The 18,681-nt window shown below is 38.9% G+C and overlaps 2 protein-coding genes across 12 annotated transcripts; one reads left to right on the top strand and one right to left on the bottom strand.

Moving 5' to 3' along the window:
• Positions 1-462: 462 nt before the first annotated feature.
• On the bottom strand, positions 463-6,541 carry LOC121775272 (small G protein signaling modulator 1-like). 6 transcript variants are annotated; one of them, XM_042172327.1, is made up of 13 exons: positions 6,411-6,541; positions 6,130-6,179; positions 5,831-6,041; positions 5,262-5,360; positions 4,789-4,892; positions 3,751-4,538; positions 3,530-3,652; positions 3,353-3,441; positions 3,064-3,264; positions 2,472-2,870; positions 1,757-1,840; positions 952-1,189; positions 463-772 (listed from the first exon to the last, which is right to left on the bottom strand). In XM_042172327.1, the coding sequence occupies exons 3-12, from the start codon at positions 5,957-5,959 to the stop codon at positions 1,148-1,150; spliced, it is 2,058 nt and encodes a 685-aa protein (XP_042028261.1). In that variant the 5' UTR covers positions 5,960-6,041; positions 6,130-6,179; positions 6,411-6,541; the 3' UTR covers positions 463-772; positions 952-1,147. The 6 variants fall into 6 exon arrangements, with proteins under 6 accessions (XP_042028261.1, XP_042028259.1, XP_042028262.1 ...); XM_042172325.1 differs by having other exon boundaries at positions 5,831-6,029; XM_042172328.1 differs by having other exon boundaries at positions 463-737; positions 5,831-6,029.
• Positions 6,542-14,768: 8,227 nt separating this feature from the next.
• On the top strand, positions 14,769-18,531 carry LOC121773274 (protein NLP9-like). 6 transcript variants are annotated; one of them, XM_042170093.1, is made up of 6 exons: positions 14,769-15,015; positions 15,694-16,455; positions 16,562-16,606; positions 16,677-17,246; positions 17,345-17,444; positions 17,587-18,531. In XM_042170093.1, the coding sequence occupies exons 2-6, from the start codon at positions 15,694-15,696 to the stop codon at positions 18,420-18,422; spliced, it is 2,313 nt and encodes a 770-aa protein (XP_042026027.1). In that variant the 5' UTR covers positions 14,769-15,015; the 3' UTR covers positions 18,423-18,531. The 6 variants fall into 6 exon arrangements, with proteins under 6 accessions (XP_042026027.1, XP_042026021.1, XP_042026022.1 ...); XM_042170087.1 differs by having other exon boundaries at positions 14,769-15,038; XM_042170088.1 differs by having other exon boundaries at positions 14,769-15,057.
• Positions 18,532-18,681: the final 150 nt, after the last annotated feature.

Here is an 18,681-nt window from a genome sequence, read left to right as displayed (position 1 = left end):
GAATGTTATCACACGACGAAAAATATTAAATAAATTTACTTACTAAGCGATGAAGTGACATATGTCCATTATATGTGGTCTACTTTCTAGAAAGCAAATAATAAAAATAAAAATAGACCAATCATATCATATGTTCTTAGATTATATACTATTTAGAATTTTGGTCACAATCCTAGCCATGATCTAGTATGCTAGAAAGACCCTTTCGTGACATATTATACACACAGAGGATAGAGACATCTTTTATGGTCTCACAAAAATATTTTATATAAAGAGAGAATAAACATGTTTAATAAATATCTAGATTTATTGTGAGTGCATGTCCATGTAAGTGGATGAGTCACATCATAAATAATTAAAAGAGTAATGGGCACCTTTCTATAGTTAGGCACAATAATTTACTCCAAATGAAAGTGATGTAAGGATAGCTACATGAAATATATTTGCTACTAAAAGAAGAGGGAATACAATATTAGAAAAGTAGAATTAATAAAGAGTGGGAAACTTTCTACATGTAATTACTTCGTCTAAGAAAATGGACTACACATGATTCTATTAGTATATATATTTCTTTAATAACTGGGATAGTTTTGACATCATCAAAAATCAAAATTGGAGATATAAACCACTCTTTTCGAATATCAGAAACATTTTTTCCAGTGTCTATTGTCCTAACCTGCATCACCATTTTGAGGAAACCTTTTTTCAAGTGTTCTAGCCTGCATCACTTCGTAGTCCTTCAACGAAAACAAAAACGAAGCCACCTTTAGAGCTGAAATCAACAGTAAGCATCAGCATGAAATGAGATGGTGGTGAATGCAAATATCAATGTTACTATGTTATAACGAGATCATGCCAAAATCCAAATTCAGTCATCTTCATAAGGGAATGGTAATACAGCAGATATAGAACACGTACGAACACTTGAACACAGATGAAAGATTACGATACCTTCAGAAAGACGGGGAATGCTCCTTGGAGGCACACAAACAGGCATGATTTTTATTTATTTTTTGTTGGCTAAGAGTTTCTCCAAGGGTCTATGAAGAGAAATAGTTGCTACCCAAAACATTAATTCTCAAATATTCTGCAAGTCCTCAAGGCTCCGTCCGGGGTAAAGTATCTCTAATGTACCAAAGATCAGAATTTAACTCTCATTCTGAGCTGCTGGACTCCTACTTTTGATAAGCTGTTTCAAGGAAGACAGAAAGATTAGCACGGTAGGGATGAGTGGAAGAACGGAAACAAGCTAAAGATGCTTGACACTTAAATTAAGCCTCTGACGTAGTTAATCATGGGTGCTTTTATACATCAGAAGATATATCCATAGAAAATATATAGCTTTACAAATGAGGGAAGGCAAACATTAATGCTTTGAATTTGGAGGGTAACTATGCGATGCTGCAAAATCAGGACTCTAAGCCATTTTTGTCTCGACTTACCAGTGCTGAAATGCAGTTATTTAAAACAAAATAAATTGCAATAAACAAAAAGAAGAGTACCAAGGTTGCATTTAGATTGAAGAGGTTGATTTTAAGATAGTGAACTCAAAGGACTAAATGTAAAAGTGAAGATCAAAATCCACCTACATCATTTTAAATAATGTCCGAAATGGGTAAGGTAGAATGGATCGATTTCAGAGAAATTCAATTTTCAAACAAAACAGTAAACAAGATATAAGAAACCATGAAACCCGAGTGACTGTGCAGATAGATGAGAAAAATAGCACAGACAACTAACTGGAAAAAGTACCAACCTTGTAAAAGTACTTTTTCCGTAGTTTGATGGCAGTTTGTACACATCTCTTGATTCTGATCTTCAATATATTATCATTAAATATCTGTAAAATGTTTCAAGTAGGATGGATGTGAGACAAGAGTGAGAACAGGATTCTGATTTCCAACATATAAATATATTATTCTTAAATATCTGCAAAATGTATTGAATAAGATTGAAGATCAAGAAAGAGAACAGAGTCAACATGTCTAGAGACTGATTTGCCCTATGCAAATATTCAATTATACACAACCTATTGAAGCACCCTATAAGTTATCAGCAAAAAATGAACCCTATTATGCCGAGGAGGGACATCATATGGAAAAGGAAGGGTAATTAACAAGGAAACAAATGCTCTATGCATCCAGAAGAAAAACAAACGAATGAGAAAATGCAGGCCACAAAATTCTATATAAGGCCAACTGCAAAAAAGAAATTGAAATTGACAAGGAAAACAAATGCGTTCAACTCCCAAAGGCAAAGGAAATAAATGAGAAAATGCAGAGGCATAAAACTATGTGTGAGGTCAGCCACGAATAATGTACACCGCATTCTAGCTAAGCTTCCTAAAAAAATTGTATCATCAATGAAGGCCTAAACCAGATATCACAAATTGTACTAATATGCCAAAAAGATAAATATGAAGAGCTGGAAGAGGCATTATTACACAGACTAAAGAATTTTAAGTCACGTGCCTTTATTAGATCATCAATTGAATGAGTTTCTCTGATTATTTTGTTACGGTTCATAACGAGAATAGCCGCTACACAGAAAACAGGCAGTTCATCATCACCATTTTTTGTTGATAAAAGGGTACGGATATGGAATTGTTCATTCCTCGACCAGAACGGCTTTCCCAATCCACAAAAAGGTGTGGTAGATCCAGATCCAATCCCTGTGTTGTCAGGCATGGGACACTCTGCTGTCCCATGTTTTTCTTGTATCCCAGCCTTCGGACCAACATTGTTACTATCAGAGCTATCTTCTCCTGATTCAGCCTCGGTTTCTTTAGGTAAGTGTATGGACAATACATCCAGGTGGTTGTCATCCAGAAGACAGGTCAGGGACAGATCAAAATCAGCAGCCCATATCATCTGAGAGGGAAAAACAACAAGTGTGATAAATTTTTTGTGAGTTATCTCTTTCAGACTTACTCTATAATGTAACCACCCCACCTCTCTTGCAGCATTATCTTTTGCAATAACAAAAAAAATCATCACTGTCTCAACAGCATGTTCGTTATCAGATGATACAAGATGGTAAAGATGCAGAAATTTAGGCACAGACCTCCCACATACAAAGAGCTTCATTGAAGGATAACTCCCGGCGGAAGAGTACCAGCAGCATGCGGAAAGCAAAGTGAAGGCTTTCAGCACCTATGTGAGACAAGTGAGAAAAAATTTCCCGGTCTGTAAGTTCTAAAATATGCCAGAGTGCTTGCAACTGCTTCATGACACCGGTTGGCCCTTCCATTGTGAAGTTTTCACGCTGAAGAACATTGATATTTAGCAAACAAAAGGAGTAGAAATTCATAAAAGGCAAAGGTGAGTTTAAGAAAATCTTGACATATATGTACCATTCTCCTTATGAGCATCTCAAAGCACCAAAAAGCATCGGCGTCATCATCAAAAAGAACCACAAAAGGGGATAATAAATCACTCATCCCTGCAGATCAGAAATATTCTTATGTTAATGCTATGTCCATAACTAAAATGGATGATATGGTGAAACAAAAAAAGAAATAACATGTGACCTTGGCAATATCCGGTTCCAGGATCAACCCATGCATAAACAGCAAGAATATCCGACATTCTAGCTAAATTTTTTGGGTCCTCATAAAACTCAAGATGGCTATCTGTTCTGACAACATCAACAACTGGGGGGAAGAAGTTTTATTTAGCCCCAGGAAATGGTAACATAGGGTGGTTAACATAATTCAAAAAGGATAATGAAAATCAAGGTACTTTTTTTTACCTATTCGGTGCAGTGTCCAAAGCCATTCAGAGACTTTATCTCCATTAGCAGATCCTCCCTGGGCTGTGTTTACATATTTGGCTGGTATATCTGGTACATCTGATATCCTAATTTTGTGCTTTGGTCCTTTGCATTCCACATCATTTGACCGAGGAGACTCACGCGTGTCAGGGAGAATAGTTTCACCATTAGAATTAGCGTGTGGAGAGACATCATTAGATGACAAACTATTTAATTCCTCTATAAGATCTGCATTATTTTCAATCTGAAAACTGTGCATATGATCATCTTCATATCTCAATTTACGCCTAGTTGAGTTTGTGTGATCCTGAAACCTAACTGCATCACCGTCTTTGTTATTTTTGTCTTCAAACAAATTAGTAAAGGGTAAAGCTGGGAAGTCCAAATCACTTTCAGATCCATAATCCGAGTCATGTGGTCCATACGCAGTTGGGGAACTGTAATTGCATGGATCAGGAGAAGGTGGATAACTAGAGGAATCATATGCTCCTCCCATTGTGCTTCTTCGGACAGATACAAGGTCACCATAATCATTAGAGCTTTCCTTCAAACATGTATCAAATTTATCTGTACAGCTTCCATCTAAAGCACAACTAACATCTTTGGTTTTCGAAATTCGTTCAGTTTGATCTTCAGCATCCCTTCTTTCTTCTTGAGAACTCAGCCTCATATCCATGACTTTAGACCCTACGACATAAGCCAAGGAACCAGTTCCTATGCTAGAGTGCATCACTTGACATTCCTTAACAAGGTCTCTGTAACGTTCTCTGCGAAAGGTTTGCGGTTAATTCAAAATGACTTCAGAAGTGACTGGAAACAGAGACAGTACATCCTAAATTAGACTGCTAGAAAAAACTCTTTAAAACCTATTGAATGCAAGTAGTCAGCGCAGGACCTGAGCACTCAGCACAGAAGAATAAGACACATCAAAAGTGCTCAATTACTTTAAACTATAAAAGGAACAAAAGAGTGATGTCACTAGCTTAGCACTAAACTGGTGTTAAAAGTAGTCATTACCTCCTAGCAGCTCTTAATTGCTTCCTATGTTCAGCAGTGCTGCTCAATGAATAACAACCCAAAAGAAATTCCCAGACTTCAGCCCGTATTGAGGGATCAACACCCTGACATTAAAACACAAAGACACACTTGATTACTTAATATATAGGTTTTGGGATGGATCACTGCAATCAATCTCACTAAAAGTGGCTATAGACATTTTTAGAGCTTATTTAGCCATAAATATAACAAGGCACTCCAAGAGTAAAAAGGTAAAAGAAAGCCAAGCCTGAAAATTCAGTGAAAGAGAAAAATCATGGTAAGTTAAAAGAGATGGAAAAAAAACTATAGAGAGCATAGTATTGGTATTTAAATTATTCATAGGAAAAACTACCCAATACAAAATTAGCCATGGGTCTAAACTCTGGCAAGGATATCTATAATAAGACAGCAGAAATAGGAGATGGGAACCTGCAAAAGCATATTTGACTTACCCCCAAAATGATTAGCTTCAGCACTTTCCGGAAACCAGAAATTTTTCCATTGCTGTCAAAGGTTGACTGCCACTTATCTGGCTTAAGCATCTTTCCTGCCTGTATAGTCCAAAAATCAAAAGAAAGGAAAAGTTGATTGTAAGAATAACACCAATCCCAATATATAATCCTAAATCTACAATACCAAAAAGATACACCCCATCAACATGTACCTGCTGAAGTCACAACATGATAGAACAATTGTGTTTTTGAAACTGCTTAAGATTAAGCATATCTAGAACTTATCGGCCAGTTAAAGTTACGAGATTTTCCAGGTTAACACCGGTAATAACTTAGCCAGTGATCAACATGCAACATGATATAACTCATACAAATGTGGACAATTTTCACCTGAAGACATAACTGACAGAAGGAAAAGGATCATACAAAGCCAATATCATAGCTAAGATACAACAACTCAAATATATTCGTCATGATCACCCTGCCCGAGTCTTCAGCATGACCATCCACTAATTCAGATCAAGTAAAAGCATTTCTTGCAACATGAAGAAAAGTGCTGAGATTCTTACAGTCGACACAACCTTTAGTGGTGATTGATAGAGACAAGGTTCCCCAATATCGCGCACAATCGAACTGACTCTCTGAAAACTCACTGGAGCTACACATTTCCATTGCCTCTCGCCTCCGTCGAAAGACATCACCTAAACCCCACTCCCCTCTATTCTCACGTACAAAATAATAACTCCTCAGCTTATCACTCTCCTCCAACTGTATCATCAACTGTTCGTCAGCATATTCATTAATCATAATTTTCATGAAAACCAAAAAAACATCACAAATCAGCACAAAAGCAGGAGATAATTCTTACATTATTACTCAATCGCAATTTTAGACTCGATCCTACCCGATCAGAAATAACTACAATCGGTCACAAAAATCAGATCTAATTTCAATAAGATATCCAATAAAATTAGCTACGAAACTGAAACATCACTACAAACAATCTTAATAAGGTTTTAAAAAACCCTAAATCGTACTCCTTCCCAGAAATGATCGTTCTAAGATGAATTGCAATCACAAAAACTCAAATATTTTGGGGGAATGGATGTGAACACCTAAATCGGAGAAATGCAACAAATAGAAATGCACCTGCCGAACGCGAAAATTGAAAAATCTCTAACTAACAGAGATTGAAGAATGGCGTTTACGACCTCAGGCGCCATTAACACGCAAAGATCGTTTCTTTTTTCTTTCTTTCTTTTCTTCTCTTTCCTTTTTTCCCACTATTTTTCTAAATTTTAATGATAATTTTATATATTAAATAATTTTATATATCAAGCATTTGTAAGTAGAAAGTCTAAGATTATCTCCACTAGTTCTGAACAAGCCATTGGTCAGCCATATACTAGCTACAACTCCTCATGCCATATCATCACCACTTAAAAACTTCCCCTGCCATATCATCAGAATAAGTAACTGGACAAGCAATAGGCTAGTCACAATAAACAAAATTATAAAAAACAAATAATTACCGATCACACATAATACGGAATTAAATTTACGACACAGATACGAGAAAATTCAATAATAACATTTAAATTAAAAAAAGTACATTAATTAAAAAAAATCTACATTAATTTTAAAAACTAACCCCCTCTTCCACGCACGAGCCCCCGCCTCCGCCTCACTCGTCGTGGCCGTCGTCGCTGCCCGCGTCTGAGCCCCCCAACTGTGCCGCGGAGGCATCCAAATCGACCCACATACTCTCGAGCATTGAGTGAAGAAACCTCTTCTCCACGGGTCAGTTGCCGCCTTCCAGTCAGCTAAGATCTTGTACATCTGAGCCAGCGTTTGTTAACGCGCGAAGAAGGCGAGCTCGGCTGTCGACTTGCCAATAGGAGGGATGTCGACTGGACCTCCTGGGACCCCTGGCGAGTGCGGCGAGTAAACGCGGGAGGGGACGGGAACTCCTAAACATCCTCGGGGAGGTGGTGGGAACCGCCGCTGCTGCCGCTGTAATCATCGGTATAGTTCAGTCGCTGCTTCTTCGGCCAGCCAGCATCGACACCTGTCCGAAACTTCTCGGAGTCCATCAGCACCTCATAGCAGTTCCAGTAGGTGAACTCCTTATAAAGCCCGGGCACGGGGAAGGCTTTCTCCGCTATCCTCCTCCAGTCCTCGTCAGTTTGGCCACTGGTCTGCATGCGGATGGCGTTGGTGTACAAGCCCGAAAATCGGGAGACCGCAGCCCTGATTCGATCCCACCCCTTCCGGCACTCCTCCCCGCTATGTGGCCTCCCCTCCGGGCAAAATGCCTTATAGGCTGCTGATATTTTAGCCCACAAGTTGATGATCGTCTGATTATTCGAATCGAGGGGATCATCGCAAACACCCACCCACGCCTTGGACAGCGCGAAGTTCTCCGCATCTGTCCACTCCCTCCGTGTCGGGCTGTCGTCATCAGCCGGCTGCGACGACTCGCCGGCCACCCTCTTGCCCTTCCCCTTGCTCTTCTTCTTCTTTGGCGCGCCCCGACCCCGCCCTACTTCCCCCGTTTGAACGGGAGTGTCCGCATCCCCGCGAGCTATCCCCAACTCCTCTAAGGAGAAAGTCTCAAACCCAGTGAACTGCGTCTCCGATGGGGTCGATGTGTGCAAAGAAGTAGTCAAAAAATCAAAACTGGGGCGATAGACTTTGTCCCCCCCCCGACGTCCCCTGCATCCCCGGCTGCCACCCCGGCATCATCTGCATCCCGGGTTGCATCCCTGGTACCTCCTGCCCGCCCTGCATCGCCAGCCCGCCGCCCCGCTCTGCATCCCATGCCATCCCGGCATACTACCCCCAGATGCCATCTCGGGCATCATCTGCTGCCAATGGTACATGTTGTAGTACCCGACCATCGGTCCCCATCCACTTCCCACGGGTACCGTGGGAGTTTGAGACCCGCTCGTTACTGGAGTAGACTCGTTGTTGTGCTCCATTTCGCGTTGTTGCTCTTATACAGAAATTAAGATAGAGAGAAAACTCGTTAAAACAAGTGGTGCGACTGAAAATGACGTGCAAATCGCGTATATATAGTGTTTCGAAAATTAAATAAAAAAATAAAAAATCGGCTGGCCGATCGCTCGCCGATCGGGAGCCTGCAATGGCGGCCAGCCGATCGGCGAGCGCATCGGCCAGCGCCTGAAAATCGGCGTGTGCTCGCCGTTTTTCTCGCCGATTTGCCGCTCGCCGGCTTTAATGATTTGGTGAGCGGACCGACCAGCATCGGGAATCGGCTAGCCGGTCCGCTCACAGCCATTGTAGATGCTCTAAGCAAATTATGAAAATGTGAGTTGAATGCTGTATATTTTTCCAATTTTGCATACACAAAAGTCAATATGAAGTGACAATCTATAATTTTAATCTAAAATTATTGTTGTTTTCCTTTTTCTCGCATTTCTGTGATTCTATTAAAATGAAATTTTTTATACTCCTACTCTGTGTTATTAGATCTTGTTAACTGGTCCAAATAAATAAATACAATAAATTTCAAATAGGCGATATAATTTTTAGGGTATCTATTATTCATCAAAATAAAGCATTCTCTTTTATTTTTAATGTGCGTTGAATTACAAAATCCAGAAATACAAGTGAATTTAGTGATATATCAGACTGATATATTTAATTGTTTAATATATAAAATGATGGTACTCGAATACGATACACAGGAGGCAAAACAAAATACAATTATTTTGCATCAAATTATCATGGGGTCAAAATTTGATTTAGTCAAACACAAACTATTAGTGTAATTAATTTTAATTTTAATTTTAATTATACTATTGAGTCTTTCTATTCTCACATAATGGGGTCAAGATTCTAAATTAACTACTATTTGTCCTTCTGATAATAAATTGTCGTTAGGGATGAAAATAATTGTTCAAAATCTTATCTTTATCTGCTTCAACAACAATATTTATTTGGTATCATTATTTCTTTCATTATTTGAATGTGACAATTTTTTTTGAAATGTTAAAAAATGGGCTTTTAAATTTGCGCTTCAGTCATAAAATTTAATTCCATATAACTATAGTATAGGGTCATTTAGTGGATGTGGGCCAAATAACTTCTTTCGCTCTGACTTCACTTTTTACGGTTAAGTAGAGTTGCAAAAAATTGACATAATTCCATATAACTATATATTTTATATATAGCCTGACTGTTAAGTAGAGTTGCAAAAAATTGACATAATTGCAAATTTGGTTTAGAAAAATAATCGGGATAGAATATAGTAGTATGAAATAAAGGGGTTGACAAATTTTGCAATTTTTTAAAAAAATAATATCGTATTTTTAAAATTGTAAATATTTGGCCAATGTTTTAGTATATCGTTGCAAAATTGTTTTGAGCATCTTCGGATTTGAACTTTAGAAAAAGTATTCTTCAAAATATACATATTGGAAGTCATTTTCAAATCTCACGTAGAAAAACTTTAAATATTGGTATTATTATGACACTTAGTGTGTAGTACGATTTGTATTATTATATTACATGTTTTGTAGGGTGATAACTTATCTAGGGATGGAATTCTATGAACAAAAATGGTCATTTTTGTTTGTAGAATTACATCCCTAGATGAGTTATCACCCCTACCAAACATGCTTTTAAAAGTTTTAAACTACTTAAACTTTGATTAAGATGTGAGGTTGTTAGGAACAATAGATATTTTGAGATATGAAGTCATACGCCTATATAACTATTTCGCATATAGTTATCCAAATATGTAAATAGAATGTACAAGTCCTACAATTTTATGTAAAAATGGTCTTATCAATCGAAAGTTTTATCAGAACCGAACGAGCACTTTCAATTATTTCAAATAATTTATCTATATTTAGTGACTAGGAAAATTAATGTATAAACTTATTGAAGACAACAACTTGTTGATTAAAAATTACATGCCAATTATTTGTTCCACATATTGCAACATTAATTCCAGATGCATCACATAAAGTTGAATATTTAATTAAGGGTATATTGCCCAAAAAAGTCACAAACTTTGGAGAAAGTATTGTTTTTCCCATAAACTATAAAAGTTGCGCCTAAAGTCACGAACTTTATCGGCTCGTGCAAATTTCCCAAACTATCCGACCTGACGACATATTTTCGTTAAAAACTTATCTCACGTGGCATGCCGGAGGCGAGACTTGACAAAATTTCTGATTGGGCACAAAACGACGTCGTTTTATGCTTTTTTTTATTGAATCTTCTTTACACATCGCCGATTTCATCCCTAAACGTCGTTTTATGCTTTTTTATTGAATCTTCTTTACACGTCGCCGATTTCATCCCTAAACCGTTTGTCGACGATTTCACTCTTGTCGATTACGTTTTCCGTCTATTGAATTGGGGTTGCGCTTTCGAAATCAGCCAAAAAGAGGTTATATTACCTGAGTTTAGGGTTAAGCCAGAAAATTTTCCAAGTCACGCCTCCGGCATACTACGTGGGATAAGTTTTTAACGGAAATATGTCGTCGAGTCGGGTAGTTTGGGAAATTTGTACGGTCCGATAAAGTTCGTGACTTTAGGCGCAATTTTTATAGTTTGTGGAAAAAACTAAACTCTCCCTAGAGTTTGTAACATTTTAGGCAATTTATCCTTTAATTAAATAAGTAATTTCTTCTTTTCCCAAAGAGATAAATATGCAATATCCAATTCCTAGAAAATTCTACAAATTAAGACCCATAATTATATAAACATTTGAATAGATTCTAAGAATCCTTTCCTATTAGTAGTATTTTTATACGATAGTGATATATCGATTAGGTGGATTGTATGGCTCCATCAGCTTGCATAAGAATCTATGACTTAGGTAATAATTTATTAGTAATAGTGAATTGTCATATATGAATCCTACAATAGTTAAGCTTTTTATAATTAGTAAATGGCTTTTTATAATTAGTAAATGGCGTCACGTATGACTTCAATATCTAGCATAATTGTGTCACACACGCACCGTCTATCACACAAGATAACTCAAAGAATGGTTATACTCCCTCCGTCCCAAGACAAGTGAACATTTCTTTTTCACACTCATTTTAAAAAAATAATACTCCTTTCGTCCCATAATAGATGACATACTAGGGGATTGATACATGATTTTAGGAGATTTTATTTTGTGTGTTAAGTGAAAAGAGAAAATAGTATATTCATATTAATATGAGAGAAAACTTTTTCTAGAAAAGGAAATGTGACATCTTTTATGGGACAAACTTAAAAGGAAAGTGTGACATCTATTATGGGACGGAAGGAGTATAAAATAGTTAGAGTGTAGAGAGAAAAAGGTAAGAGAGAGAATTATGTAGAGGAGAGTCTTCTCTACACAATTCTTTCTCTTACTTTATTTTTTTCTTCACTTCAACTATTTTATACTTCCTCCATCTCATAATAGATGTCATACTTTTCTTTTTAGTTTGTTCCACAAAAGATGACACATTTCCTTTTTTGAAAAAAGTTATCTCTCACATTAATATAAATATATTATTTTCTCTTTCCACTTAATACATAAAATAATATCTCCTAATATCTCATGTTAATTCCTAAATGTGATATCTATTATGAAACGAAATGAGTATTATTTTTCTAAATAGAGGGCGAAAAAGAAGTACATCGCTTATTTTGGGATGAAGGGGGTATATGAGTTGCAATCACACTAGTATTTTATTTGTTTTTATATTGGGTCATCATGTGTGATGGTGAATGACAAAACTTATCCTTAACAGACAGTCATATGGAAGACTAGTATATTTATTATAGGTAACTTTAACAATGCCCGAGATATTTAGAATGATTAAGGTTGTTATTGCATCGACATTTTATGTCATTTATCACATAGTAAACTATAGATGATGTCTTTTTTTAGTTGCGTACTAAGCTATTGATGTATGCATAATTATTTGACTAATACTACTACTAGTAATATATCAAAACAAATATTATATACCAAAAAAATATCATTCTATTTTAAGTGTTGATTAAATAGCACCTTTAGGGCATCTGCAATGGGGCGGGCGATAGGCCGCCCGATGCCTCGGGCGCGCCATCGTCCGCCACTGTGGGTGTGCGGACGATGCCCGATGCATCGTCCGCGCCCTATAGATCGTCGGCGGACGATACGCGGATGATAGGGCATCGTCCGCGCCATCGTCCGCCCACTGTGGGCGACGCGGACGATGCAACGCGTTTTCATTTTTTTTAAAATTTTTGTATATTTAAACCTCGTTTCTCATTCTATTTTTCATACGAACATTTCTCTGATCTCTCACTTTCCATACGAATATTTCGATCATCACTCATAAATAAAAATGAACCACGACGACGACTGGAGTACCTCGGAGGTCGTTAGTCGGACCTTGACTCGAGCCTTATTCGATGCCGTTAATGACGCAATGGCAGATTGCTTAGCTGAAATGCAGCGCGAGGAGTAGGAGGCGGCGGCTGAGCAAATTCCCAGGCGTATTAGACGTCGGACATTTGTCCGCCGCGACCACGCGGTAGCTCACGAACGTCTATTTGCAGACTATTTTGCCGAACAACCACAGTGGGGCCTGACTGTTTTTCATCGCCGGTTTAGAATGCATCGTTATCTTTTTCTCAACATTGTCTAGACGTTGGAGTCACGTGATGAATACTTCTAGTATCGAGAAGATGGCATCGGTAGACCCGGACTTACGCCGCTACAGAAGTGCACGATTGCACTTCGACAGTTGGCCTACAGCACCACGACGGGCATGTTCGATGAGTACCTTCACGTCAGGGAGACAACTGGCCGCGAGTGCCTGAAGAGATTTTGTAGGAGAGTTGTGGAGGCTTACATCGACACATATTTGCGAAAGCCGACTGCTGTGGATTGCTAGGGCCTGATGAAGATGCACGAGATGGCGCACAGATTTCCTGGGATGCTAGGGAACATCGACTGTATGCACTGGGAGTGGAAGAATTGTCCGACGGCGTGGAGAGGCCAATTTACTAGAGGATACAAGGGCAGCCACCCGACGATGATCCTCGAAGCCGTCGCTGACCATCGGCTCTGGATCTGGCATGCTTACTTCGGTGTAGCGGGGTCGAACAACAACATCAACGTCCTCAACTCATCCACCCTCTTCACCGAGCAACGCAATGGCAACGGCCCGACCATCAAGTTCACTGCCAACAGGCGCCCATATCACATAGGGTACTACTTGGCCGATGGCATATACCCAAGGTGGCCTGTTTTTCTGAAGACGATCAGTTGCCCAATGGGTGAGAAAAGAGTTTTATTTGCGCAAAAGCAGGATGCGGAACGGAAGGATGTGGAGTGGGCATTCGGTGTGCTCCAATCACGGTGGACAATAGTGAAAGGGCCCGCGCGTCCCTGGTTCAAGGAAGTAATCGCCGATGTCATGTATGCGTGCATAATCTTACACAACATGATAGTCGAACACGAAGGTGGAAGTGTCACCGGTTGGGCAGATGATGCCGATGATGAAGGTGGATCAAGCTCCAGCACGGCGACCGCGCCCCACGCTCGAGGATTACCAACGGGCTTCAATGGGGTTCTATCTAGACATGCATCAATGCGCAACCAACAAGACCATGCTCAGCTCGTGAACGACATGATTGAAGAAGTTTGGGACCGTAACTGCCGTCGTTGAGGATGCGTATTTTTTTTAATTCGTATTGTAATGTATTAATTTTAAATGAAATGAAGGTTTTTTCCAATTTTTGTAGTTATTAAAATATTCAAATAAAGAAAATGCTTAGAGCGGCTTATAGGACGCCCCATTGCTAATGCCCTTATGGGGCTAATGCCATCTGAATAAGGTGATTTTGTATCACATCAGTATTAGTTTTGACCATCATGAGCTAATTGCAAATATTAAAAATTACAATTAATTTTATATCTCAGTTCCAAAACTATTGGACTAATCAAGTCAATAAAAATGGGTACTTTAAATTAATATAATAGCATAGCCAATACTTCACTTAAGAATGTTAGCAATTCTTAAATTAAAACTAAAAATTAATTTACAAGAATTTAACAAATCTTTAGAAGTCATATTTTTACTATAATTAGAAATCATATTTTCATTATAATTTCTTAATAAATAGCAATAGCATAAATATAGAAATGAAGACATATGCTTTAATGCCCCGAGATACAAAAAATTCATAATTACCAAATTTAACTAATTAAATAAGTAATATATAAAAATTATAATTTTAACTTAAAATACTCTTTTTTAAAAATTATGTAATTCATTAGTTATCTGTCTTATCTTGTATACTAGCCAAAATGACTGCTAATTTTCTAATACCAATAATGAACCTAACCTAAAAATCACAATTGCTAATTGTCGACATCAATGCGCAAGCAAGACGCCACGTTGCCGCATTATTTTTTAGCGCCTGATATTACTTAGTTTGAGACCACTAAACAACTCTAATCACCTAATTAGTAAAATGATAAAATAATTAATCATTCAGACATGACGTGACAGCTCAGCCCAAGATTCCAATCAGTGTAACGCGTGGTTGGAATCTAAAACCCGCTGGATTCCAATTTCCAAGAATCGAGGAAAGATCCCGTCATTGCTGTGCGATAGTGACGGCAAATCTGACTTTACGAAGTACCTCCAAATTATTAATCCCAAACCCAGATCAATCAAACACTGGTATGAATCTCCAAGCAGAGAGAATCAGCCATTAATGCACTCCATATATTCGACAAAAGGTCTACTCCAGCTCCTCGTTATTGTACGAACTCCTAATCACTGTACGTTTTTTATTTCGATTGTTTTTATATCTCTCAGTGATTTGCAGTATCTATTAGTCCGAGGAACATTCTCGTTTGTTTGTTTCGTTTTTGAAAAAGAAAAGAGAAATAATCGGCGCACTGATTCGAGTATTATACCTTTTGGTTTCCGGATTTACAGCAGTTATTGAAAAAAGTAGCAGAAAAAATCGAGTCCTTTTGTATTTCTGCAAATAGTTTACTAGAGAATGGAGGTATATAGCTCCCACTCGAAGAAGATGAGTTCATTCATAGAGAGTTAGTAACATTTCTTGTTGGAATTTCGTCGAACAGGAAACAGGTATCGGAGAAATTGAAATCCCTTCTCTTTTTGGAGTAAAAATTCGAATTTGTAGTCTTTATTTATTTTATTTAATTGTGTTAGAGTATACGTGTAAATTTAGGCCAAATTCGGGGGAAATGGATGGGAGATTTAATAAATTAGGGCTAGAAATTGGGGGAAATGGATGGGAGATTTAATCTGTATATATGATATCTACGATATTAGGATATTAAAGCTAGAAATTGGGGGAAATGGGAGATTTACTGTGTGAGTATGGTTGCTAGGCCATTTCGTGAAGAAATTGTGAATATTGCTTAGAAATCTTTGTTTCATAGATGGAAGGTACCGTGGAACTGGATTCCGACTACCCCTCGAGCTGCAATGTCGAGCTGATGAACTACGAGGAACGCGATGAATGGTCAATCAGCTTTAGTAACTTATCAGATCATATATTTCCCTCCACAAATTTATCACCCTTCGATGAAGTGAACTCGATGGAAAGAGGCTACGATGACAAGGTGTCGTTTGAAGGTGATGCGATGGCGTTGCAAGAGATGGACATGGATGGCGTCAATTATCCGAACGGGAAGAAACGTTATGTGGAGAGAAGTGTGATATCAAGGCCTCTTGGGCCATCTCTGGATGAGAAGCTGCTGAAAGCATTGCATCTCTGCATACGTTCGTTCAGAGGGGGTGCTCTGGCCCAGGTGTGGGTCCCACTGAGAAATGGCGACGAATGCATCCTGAGCACGGCTGGACAGCCATATTTACACGATGGGCGACTGTCTGAGTATCGCGAGATATCCAGACTCTTTTCTTTTGCTGCTGAGCCTGGAGCGAGCTCTCTTCTCGGGCTTCCCGGCCGTGTCTTCACCTCAAAGGCGCCGGAGTGGACTTCGAATCTGATGTACTACAATAAAGCTGAGTACTTGAGGGTGCAACACGCGGTTCATCACAAAGTTCGTGGATCTATTGCTTTACCCGTGTTTGAGGATTGTTCAGATGAAAGATCTTGTTGTGCCGTTCTTGAAATCGTTACTACTGAGGAGAAATCCAATTTTGATTCTGAGATGGAATATGTATCTCGTGCTTTACAGGTTTGTTCCGTTCCCCTTTGAGAGAATTGCGTTCGTTCAACTAAAATTCTACCGTATATTCTAAGAGCTATAGAGATAACTCCTTAATCCTCTGTTTTCGTAATAGGCCGTGGATTTAAGCAGCAGACAATCGTCACGTCTTTCTCCGCAGGTATCAATTGCTCGAAGTTTAATGTCATAATCTCGATTCACTTCATGAATACTATGTTTTATCTCTGCAGAGTCTTTCGAGTAATCAAAGGGCGGCATTGGCTGAAATCAAGGACATCTTGTTTGCCATTTGTCGTTCTCATCGCTTGCCACTCGCCTTAACATGGATCCCTAATGAGACAGCTCAAGTGCTCTTCCTCGAGGAATCAACCTGCTACTCGACCGACGAGCGTATGGAGGGATTCGTGCATGCTTGCACGAATCACTTCCTCGAAGAAGGAAAAGGTCTAGTTGGAAAAGCTCTCAAATCGAACAGACCATTTTTCTACCCCGATGTGAAGGAGTTTCATGTAAGTGAATATCCGCTAGTTCATCACGCTCGAAAACTAGGCCTTAGTGCTGCTGTTGCTATCAGGCTAAGAAGTAGTTACACCGCTGAAGACGACTATGTCGTAGAGTTCTTTCTTCCGGTAGACACAAAAGGGGATAATGAGAAGCTTCTCTTGGTTAGAAGCCTCTTGGCTAATGTCGAGACGATCTGCACTAGTCTAAGTAAAGTTTCAGAATTAGTCGAGGAAACGAAGCCTGAGCAGCTGGTTATAAACGACGAGTTACACTCCACCAAAAGATATTCTAAACAGGTAATACTTCATAAGCAAATACTGTCATCAAGTTTTTAATCTGCAGAGTTCCTTTCAATGATAATGTGATGAATTGCGTTGTTTCGTTTCTTGTCTAGACGGAGAAGAAACGAAATACGAGTGAGAAGAACATCAGCTTGAATGTTCTTCAGAAATACTTCTCTGAAAACCTTAAACATGCTGCAAGTAGCCTTGGTGGTGAGTGATTGTTTATTTTATTTGCGTATCAATTGATATCATTGCTGCATAATCGAAACAAGTAGAGAAATTGTTAAATATGCGTTCCATATACGGAATGTCTTGATGAAACCTTAATTGTTTTAGTCGTAAATCTTTGCAGTGTGTCCTACAACTCTCAAAAGGATATGTAGGCAACATGGAATCGCTCGGTGGCCTTTCCGCAAAATAAAAAAGGTCGATCGGTCTTTGAAGAAGATACGAGGCATGCTTGAATCTGTTCCAGGTGTAGATCTCGACTGTGGTAGAAATCTTTTGCTGACCGGTCGAACTAGTTTGTCCGCACAATCAGATGTCGTCGTCGAAACCACAGCAGGCTGTGTAGTCATTGATGTGGAAAGGGAAGAAGAATGTCTTGTAGATATGGAAGATGTATTAAACTGCGATGGATCCAAGTTGGCTGTATTAGACATGAGTCCGTCATGGCCGGCTAGTTTGAACACGATGCCTTGGATGACTCCATCAATGGATCCACACGATCCGTTCCTTCCCCAAGCTCGGAACAGTGGCTGGAAAGCATGCTCCAGTGATGAGATTAACAAGAAGCAGGCATCGTCGGACGTGACTAACTCGCTGTACGTCTCTGAATCTGTGCCGATGATGAACGTCAGTTCATCAAGCTCTGGTAGTCTTGATGAAACTACAAATGTGAGGAGAGATTCTGCCATAATCACGGTGAAAGCTACTGATGGAGAAAACACGGTGAGATTCAAGTTCGAGCCGTCGGCAGGGTGCTTTGAACTGTATTCGGAGGTGGCGAAGAGGTTCGAACTTGGGACGGGGGAGTTCCAGCTCAGGTATCTTGACGACGACGAGGAATGGGTGTTGCTGGTAAGTGATTCGGATCTGGTTGAATGTGTTGAGGTGTTGGAGTTGCTTCACACTCGTACGGTGAAGTTTCGTGTAAGTCGGGTCGAGGAACTGAGGTACAAAATATAGTTTTTTTTATAGATTATCCAACATCTGTAATCTATAGCTCATACTCATCCACGCTAGGATCGTGTTTGATAAAATACAACAATAAAATGAATCCAAACTTGTTACCATACATTTTACGATTTTCATGCAATAAAAACAGGGATAAAATGAGTATAACCGTCAAACTTTCATGGAATGCAAATTCGACACTGCTAGAATTGGAGATGATGTCTCAAACAAATTGTATATAATATATATCCACATTCTCTACAATCTTACT

The sequence above is a fragment of the Salvia splendens genome, chromosome 17 (assembly GCF_004379255.2).
Source record: "Salvia splendens isolate huo1 chromosome 17, SspV2, whole genome shotgun sequence".
Classification (NCBI taxonomy): domain Eukaryota; kingdom Viridiplantae; phylum Streptophyta; class Magnoliopsida; order Lamiales; family Lamiaceae; genus Salvia; species Salvia splendens.
Note: the sequence above shows the minus strand (reverse complement) of the source record. Positions and strands in the feature narration are given on the sequence as shown.

Coding starts and splice junctions, on each gene's coding strand:
- LOC121775272 (XM_042172327.1), bottom strand. CDS start 5,959: ATGTCTTTCGACGGAGGCGAGAGGCAATGGAAATGTGTAGCTCCAGTG. Junction 3,442..3,529: donor TGGAACCGGATATTGCCAAG/GTCACATGTTAT, acceptor TCTGATCTGCAG/GGATGAGTGATTTATTATCC. Junction 3,265..3,352: donor AGATGCTCATAAGGAGAATG/GTACATATATGT, acceptor AATGTTCTTCAG/CGTGAAAACTTCACAATGGA.
- LOC121773274 (XM_042170087.1), top strand. CDS start 14,991: ATGCACTCCATATATTCGACAAAAGGTCTACTCCAGCTCCTCGTTATT. Junction 17,247..17,344: donor CCAAAAGATATTCTAAACAG/GTAATACTTCAT, acceptor TTTCTTGTCTAG/ACGGAGAAGAAACGAAATAC. Junction 17,445..17,586: donor TGCTGCAAGTAGCCTTGGTG/GTGAGTGATTGT, acceptor AAATCTTTGCAG/TGTGTCCTACAACTCTCAAA.